This window comes from Falco punctatus (assembly GCF_963210335.1).
Source record: "Falco punctatus genome assembly, chromosome: 6".
In the NCBI taxonomy this organism is placed as follows: Eukaryota; Metazoa; Chordata; class Aves; order Falconiformes; family Falconidae; genus Falco; species Falco punctatus.
Genome location: NC_137585.1, coordinates 13,266,814 through 13,275,044, shown reverse-complemented (window position 1 = coordinate 13,275,044; position 8,231 = coordinate 13,266,814). Strand labels below are relative to the sequence as shown.

The window sequence follows — 8,231 nt, the reverse complement described above, 5'->3', positions numbered from 1 at the left end:
ATGCTGCGCTGACGCAGGTATGACCAGGGGGAAGTAAGAAAATGTGATTTGAAGGGACTCGTGCCTGAAACAACCTTTGCTGTAGCTGATGTTTAAATTTCTTATCAACTGGGAGAGCGTCCAAGTCAGGCTGCCACAGGACTTCAGCCATCAGCAGGCAGCAGAAAACCCTGGTGGCAGAGGGCTATGCCGGATGCTGCAGCTGCGAGGAAACCTATCCCAGACTATCCCAGACGTGAGGCCTGCTGAGAAGAGATTAACCATTGATCCGTTGTATTTTTATTACTACCGTTTTTAACAGTACCGGCAGGCCGTGCCCATCGCAGCCAGGAGCCACGGGCTGGGGGCCGGTGGGCCAGGCTATCCCATCAGCCGTAAGGCTCCCCATAAACTCTCCGCATGGCGAAGAAAATGCAAGATTTAAACAAAATAAAGAAAAAAAGAACAATTCTGCAGTCTGCCTGTGATCAAAGTGAACGACCTGGAGGATGCCCCCAGCTTTATGAGTAAGGAATTGGGGGGTTGACCAAGCTGACCAGTCTTCCCAATTGACCTGGACATCTTCCCCTCGCCTGCGGCTAGTGTGTGGGCACGGCTTTACAGCGGAGAAGCCGACTAACCCCCTCCCAGGCCATGAAGCAGGATTGTGGAGACCACGGTTAACTGAACCACTGTTTATTTATGAACATAAATAAATAAATTTTGACAGGCAAATATTGCAAGATAAAGGTGGTCTTGAATACTAAACCTTTTCTTGTTCATATGAGAAGATAAACCATTTTTCTTCCATTTATTTTTCTGATCTTGAGCCCTGAATGTCGCTGGTGTCTTCTCTCAGTCTTCCCGTAGAGTTCACTGTGGAAAAGGTCAAGTTCGCTGGTTCTGGATGTTTTACAGATCAGAAGATAAAATATCCCTCTGAGCCTTTGCAATACAAAAGTAACCACTTGTGCTTCCTCAGGTGGTTCTTCATATACGGGTTGTTTCACATCTCCATAGGCAGACATAATAACAGCTTGGAAAAGACTGATCAAGACATAGGTCATCGCCAACATGAAAGAGGCTAGGAAAAAAACCCCATCCAGCAACGTGGATGAAAATGCAGTATTTCTGAAAGCTGAGATGCAGGAGAATATGGTCTGAGCTGAGTGAATCGTGCTATTGTAATTCCATTCATGCTGCCCAAAGACAAGGTAGCCAAAAGCCATAAATGCAAAGAAGTAAACCACCACCATGAGGGCCATTGAGGACATTCCAGGAAGGGCTGCCAAGATACATCTTCGTGCCAGGGGCACGCCATAAAAGAAGTGATGATATTTCAGAGTTTTCAAAATGAAAAAAAAACGCTAAAAAGCCCATAGTAATCCTTAAAATCTGATCTAAATGAGCAACTGCATGTAAAGGAATGAAATTGTTTGGGTGAAGGAAGTAGAAGTTCACTGTATCAGCTCCCACTTTGAACTTCATGACCTTTAAAATAACAAGGAACAGGAATACTAATTTTAGGCTGAAGTTTATCATATTGGAAATGTTTTTAATGTAATCAGGTTTTTCCTGGCCTATGATGTGAAGCTCTTCTGCAATGTAAATGAGCATAAAGTCAAGAACAATTACAAACACAAACATTGGAGCTTTAGTTTGCTGATGAAAAATGGGGAGTGCAAAAGAGTGTGCTGACAAACTTGGTTTTATGATCCCCAAATGAGACATCTCAAATATGATGGAGATGGCGCAAAAGAGGTCTGCATCTGAGTTAAATGTAGTTAGTTCGATGATCACCGCCCATGTCTTTTCATCAAGCCAGTTGCTCTGTTGTAGAGCACCCAGCCTTGTTGTTGAATTAGATCTTCCTTCTTCAGGGAAAAAGTAAAACGTGTATCCTGCTGGTCCATATGTGTGCAAATCTCCATATAAATAATACATCCATGGAGTCCTGTTTCGCTGGTAAGTGAAGCCACCGTCACTGCTGGCATCCTTGGAAACAGGCGGGTTGGCAACCTTTGTCCAAGTGCCAGCGTAGTCACCTTTCTCTGGTATGTCATGGCCGTATTTGCGAAGACGGTGGCTTTCACTGCTCACAGAGTTATTTGCAAAGCTGAGAGGACGGGAACATTTTTTCTCGGTACCTTCAGCCCGCAGTTGCCTCATCCTAGGCAAACCAATGATTTTGGACCAGCTCTCGGGAAGGAAGGTTGGCTGAATGTCACTGTGGATCAAAGGCAAGAATGAGTCTTTCACCCACACATAGATATGTTCTAGCTTATCTGCACTGGCGAGTCGTGGAGAGAATTGGTTATGGATGAACTGGTTGTAGTGGAAACTGTTGGCGTTCTCAGTGGAATAGGCAAAATTTAACAGCAGTGTTAAAAAGGCAAGATGACTGATGAAACTTTTGGCAAAAGTCAATGCCTTGCCTTTAATTTTTGCCCTTTTCAGCATGTTTGCAATTTCATCATTATCTAAAGGTTTATACTGCTTGCTGCCTCTGAGTTTAGCAAGTTTCCGGTGCTTCTCTCTCATCTCATCAGCCTTCATCATTTCTGTAGCCAGCTTCTTCTCAGAAGACTTTTAATGATTTAACCATGGGATGTTTTCACAGTATTTTGGATGAATTGTACTCATAGCTGAGAAAAAAATTATTTTGAGAACTGCAAGGAAAACGGTCTCAATATAGGAGATTGCAGATGCTAAAAGCCACTCTAGTGAAGTCTGATAGCCGTAAGACAAACCATAGGACACAATGAAAAACGACGATAGCCCACTTATAGCTGTAAGTAGTGCGCACAAGGCATAGTTGCACCACCAACAAAAAGCTATGCGTGGTCTCTTGCGAAAGAGCATGAAGGCACTGCTTAGTGGCTTGCTTTCTTTCTGCAAGTTGCCCCCTTCTTCTGTGTAGTTATTACTAAAATTGGAGTCTGATGGTGGCCTTCTCTGGCAGGCCTTAGCCATTGGAGGGGAATTTGTGGTTCTTGTCTGCTCCTCTGCTCCAATTCCATTTGCGTCTCTTTCAGAAACTGTGCGATTACTCCACTTTGGGGGATCTCCCTCGCTTCTTGTCTTTCTGGAACATGACAGGCTCTGTGAGTTCCTGGGACCAGGAAGGTTTTCCAACAGATGAATATTCGTCAGTTGTGCTGAAGTTTCTGGAAGGTACAATTTTTGCAAACTTTCCTCCGAGTTTTTCAGATTTCCGGACAGGAGGGGTGAATTTGCCTTTGGTTCCGTCTGAGCCACACCACGAGGAGAAGCTTTCTTCTGGGAATACTTCAGTAAGGCAATTATAATAATTTCCACAGGTCTGGTAATCAAAAGGCATTCAATTCCTACTGTTACTGCTTTCAAATACTGCAGGTATATTGGAGATTCTTCATCCTCGTCAGCGTTAAAAAACATAATGCCAACAAGCAAGTTCAATAATAATACTGCTAAACAGGCAGACAGACGTTGGAGCCTGCTGAAAGCGTTACTGGCAACGGCAGAAAAAACAGAGATCCACGGATGGCCCTCTTTCAGGCTGTTGGCAAAATCAATAGAAAAATAGTCGATTCTGAGCAGAGGTGTCTTGGGGTCTGTGACGGAAAATGTCCTTTCTAGTACATGATCACTCTTGTCAAGAGAGAGCCATTTCCGGCACATGAAGAACCAGGTCTTCCTGGTGGACATATCCTCAACTTTGGCTCTGCTTAGGAACCAGCTTGGGGATGGGCCCTTGTTATTATGCCAGACCCTGAAGGAAGAAATGTCTCCCAAGTCTTTCTTGGTAGTCAACAGAAAGCAATCGGTGCTTCCTCGTTGGAAAGATGGAAAATGTGGGTGCCGTAAACAATGGACATCACTCCTGCCATTCTGGCTGATGAGCTGAAGAAAGACATCTGCTGTGGTTCCAGCTTCCCAGTGACTGCCTGTGTATAAAGTGACTAAATATCTGCCCTTATCAAAGGGGTCGTTGTCTGGCAGAACGATAATCTTGTCTTTCCTGTCCCTCTCAGCCCTGTCTTTTCTCACGGCCCGGAGGCACAAAAGAAAATAGACGGCAAAAATAAAGAGCACCGTTAATAATGTCACTGGGTTTTGAGGTATATCTGCTATCAGGATTTTTCCCAGATCTATTGCGTTGGGCGTAGCTATTACTTTGGCTGCCAGGAACCTGATGTCGTATGTGGACGCCTTTGACGCAGCGTGAACTGTCAGACTTCTGCGACTCTGCTTCATTTTGCAGACACAGTGTACCCTCTGCCAGTCAGTCAAGGAGCCAAGCCTGCACACGTCTTCTCTCCACAGACTTTGAACCCCGTCCAGAAATAAGCACTGATCACTAAAAACATGTATGCTCACCAGCCTCTGCGTTCGATACCTTACAACATACGATGTCAGCAAGACAATGGAGATGTTGTGAGGGTCTGTACCGCTTCCTTGAGCTGTGGTTGTCAACAGTGACTCTGGGAGACAGATAATATAGGGAGCCTGAATGTTACAGTCAGTGCTAGCTGTCTCATTTTCACTTGCCACTGTTGGCATGTTGTGAAAAGCAGCAAACGAGGCTGTGGGATGAGCATGAGTGACGCTGGTGCCTGTAAATGCTAGCACCTTGAAAGTAACTTGTAATTTTGTCAGGATCCGGATGTATATGCTCTTGGTGTTTCTGTTGACTTCAAAACTAAATCCTCCAGTTGTGTAAGTTTGTGTTTTACCGGGTCCCATTGCTAACTGAAAAGTTGAAGTTTCCTTCTCTTTCCTAGCAACAGTAATTTCTGCTCCTTCAGGCGTGATCCCCAGTAGGTCTCCATTAGCCTTGCTCTCTGCCGTTTTAAACCCCAGGACCATTGTTTTGATTTCTGATGTGTGACCTAACCAAGGGAAAGGGTTCTCGTCGAACTCAAAAAGAGCAGTGGATATCACGGCATCATGCGGCAATCCTGAATACTTTCCCTTTCTCAGTGATAGATAAAAGCAATTCCTGCAAGTGTTGCTGGTAGAGAAAGCATTTGCAACGTTCCAGGTTTCCTCTTTCTTCAGCGTGATATTCCAGTGTTTTCTTTCCATTTGAGTCTCTGTTTCTCCAGGGACTTTGCCCTGGAAAACTATGTCCGTTAAATTTTCCGTGATGGAGAAGACTCGTTTAACTCCATTTACGTTGACGTTCCTGCAATGCAGAAGAGCAGCTCTCAGGATGTTGGACAAGCATCTTGGTATTCCACTGGTCTGAATTTCTGCCTCCTCAGACCAACGGCTCTCATTCCTCTGTATCTTCAGCACTCCCGTCACCTCTGTCAGTTTCCTAATGGCAAGATCTTGTGATCTAATATTCACTTCCTCAGCTTCCTTTGTGGCTTGAGAAAGAGAAGCAACTACTTGGTTGATTTCCATTGTGCTCTCAACTGAAATATTCAGGGCTGTTTTAACCAGGTTTTCCCGAAACTGAGCCTTAGGGAGGTGGCGAGCTGGTGCTGCTTTAATATAGTTTAAGACTGAGGCTACCAGATAAGCCAAATAACCTGCTCTAATATAATCTCTAACATAATTGCTTACTGAGGCCAGCAGTTCATGGTATACAACAGCTAGTGGTCGACTGTTAATTGGGTTCTGCACACGGACATATAAACTCACTTGGGTAAATGCCCCAAGGGAATCACAGACTTGAACACAAAGTGTCAAGGTGTACTTCTGAGAGGGCACTCCAACTGGGAGAAGAGATGGGGGAGTTTTAGGCTGATAACCAAAGTACAGAATTGTGCCAAATGTATTTTCTGCCACAGAAGTTATTTTGGCAGTTTTGGGTGCATCGGAAGCTACTATCACTTTATATGTCAGAGGTAAATCGCTGTCAGAAAATCCACTGCACTGAACAACAAATTTTGTCAGAAAGGCTGTGCCCTGGTGTGGGTTGATGGTACACTTGCCAGCCCTAGGAGGAGAATTTACCTTAAATGCATGTCTGTAGACTGAGGACCTACCATCCCGAGTTTATATTTTTTATTACTTATATTTATATAAATATAAATTATGAATATAATTTATTTATATTTATATAAATAAATATAAAAATAAAATATAAATGATTTATAATTTATACTTTAAATAGAAGTACGTAGGATCGATGTGCAGTCTTTGTAAAAGTCAGAGCACGTATAGACAGATAAGCCCCAGACCTCCCTGTTGAGGTTCCGGAAGACCAGTCAAAGCTAATTTCTGTAGTGTTTTCTAAAAAAAGGGACCAGTAGTGGACTGGCTGGCTATTTGTTCTACCATTCAGGCATTTTCCAGCCAAGGTAAATCTCTCTGTTGGAATTGGAGTGGTGCCACAGTTTTCCAGGCATGCCACATCCAGAAGGAGCGGGGAGCCAGGCTGCACATCTACAGTTTGGTCAGCATAACTCTTCCTTCCATCCTTTTGAATCACTAGACGGAAGTAGTATAAAGCATTTCCTGGGAGGGATTCTGGTGGCATTGCTTGAACTGGACCTGAGGATGTTAACCATTTCAAATCCCTCTGGGATGGATGGCAGCTTTTTCCCGGGCTGACTTTCATGATTTTATAGTCTGACACCTCTTTAGTGCAGTACCAAGTAAATGTGATTCCCTGTAGTCCTTCCTGTGAATCAGGATCACAGGATGCGGAACCATCAAGAGTCCAATTATCATAAAATCCTACTGTGCAGAACGTGCCTCCTGCAATATTTGCCACTAGATCAGTGCTTTCGATCTGAACGTAAACTTTATCTGAGCCTCTGAGAACTGTTGTGGTCCTAATTGGGGTTATTGCAACAGTGAAATAAAAGACATACAACATGTTGACGCTCACGTGGTGGTGAAAGCACTTGGGTACAGTGCATGACGCAGATGAGCATTGCACTGTAAGCGCTGTGCAGCCGAGCAGCTGGAGGAGAAGGCAGACCGCTGCCGTTGAGGCCCACAGCGGAGGTGGGCGCACTGCTGCTGGAGCGTGGGCTGCAGGAGGCCAGTGGCTGGCACGTCCCAGTGGCTGGGGCCGCTCTCCAGGGGAACCAGAACCTCCTCCCGGCACCGCTGGCGAGCACGGTCTCGAGCTGTGGAAACAGCAGAACGCATGTGGGTTACCTTTGTAACTGCGTTTCTTTTACAGTCTGTTTTAGCTTTGTGGCTCTGTTGTTTGTTTGGGTGTAATGGCTACGGAGAGACTGCTAACCAACCCTGCCTATGCAATTTTATGCTAAGAGGGTTGCAGATTATCTGAAAGTTTTACTGAATCTTTCTATATTTTGTGTTTGTGAGACAGTTAGCTATAGGAGCGTTCTGATTTTTAGGAGTTAACCTCCATGTTAGAATGAGGTTAGCACTTCTTAACCAATGACGGACGAGTTCCTATGCTGCTTGTTATCCGGGACTGTGTGACTTGAAGTCCCTATTCTATAGACCATAATAACCTTACTCTCTAGACCATAACCAGAGCACGTAGGTTCTGTTGCATAGGTATAGGATAAGTTATTGGACAGCTTGACAAGGCCGATATCTAGCCGTCCAACTTGGCAACAAAACTTACTTTTGTAATACTAAAAAGCACACCCGCAGGTCAAGAGGACCCTTGCCCAGGTGAAGACCCTTCCCCTGCGCAAGCCTAGTAACAGAAGAGGATGACACACCACATATTATAATTATATGCAAATTACCAACCAGTCATTGTAACTGGGAGCGTATGACCTTGTAATTTTGTGTATAAATGTAACAGTGCAATCTGCACAGGTGCGCTCGATTTATGGAGATGCCACCGAGCACCCAGTGCTGCAGTAAAGGAGGGCCTGCTTCTTAATACTGCGTTGGTGTTGAGAGGTTTGATTCCGGATTTCGGTGACGAGAGGGAAAGAAAATCGTTTGACGCTCAGAGTCAGTGAGGAGCCTGTTGTATAGGGAGCTAATGAAACAGACTTGGACTCTCCTTGGGCTCTGCATATAGGGGAACTAAATGAAGGCTCAGCGGTGGGTCAGCTGTAACTACAGGGCCTGACTATGGTCGGAGTCCTCGCAGAAGACTCAGATCCCTGTAAGGAGCATGTGCGATGCTTCATTACCATAGTACGGCCTGTTGAATGAGTATGTTTGATTTTTCTGAGAAATGTAATGCATAATCCTCAGTGTAGCCTATATAATGTCGTTTGAGTGAACCATAGGGCACGCACCTGAGGCGGAACGATCCCCTGAGCATCCAGAGGTGCAACAACGAATGCCAGATTCTTAAAGCTACGTTGTTGTTA

General features: G+C 44.7%; 1 protein-coding gene and 1 pseudogene across 2 annotated transcripts; both read right to left on the bottom strand.

Moving 5' to 3' along the window:
• Positions 1-717: 717 nt before the first annotated feature.
• On the bottom strand, positions 718-5,967 carry LOC308065551 (polycystin family receptor for egg jelly-like; annotated as a pseudogene). The gene has a single exon. The product of its transcript is annotated as a polycystin family receptor for egg jelly-like (transcript).
• Positions 5,968-6,070: 103 nt separating this feature from the next.
• On the bottom strand, positions 6,071-7,767 carry LOC308065550 (polycystin family receptor for egg jelly-like; the record flags this gene model as incomplete). The annotated part of the gene is made up of 1 exon (XM_080391609.1): positions 6,071-7,767. Exon 1 carries the CDS (start codon positions 6,791-6,793, stop codon positions 6,071-6,073), a length of 723 nt encoding a protein of 240 aa, XP_080247735.1. The 5' UTR covers positions 6,794-7,767.
• Positions 7,768-8,231: the final 464 nt, after the last annotated feature.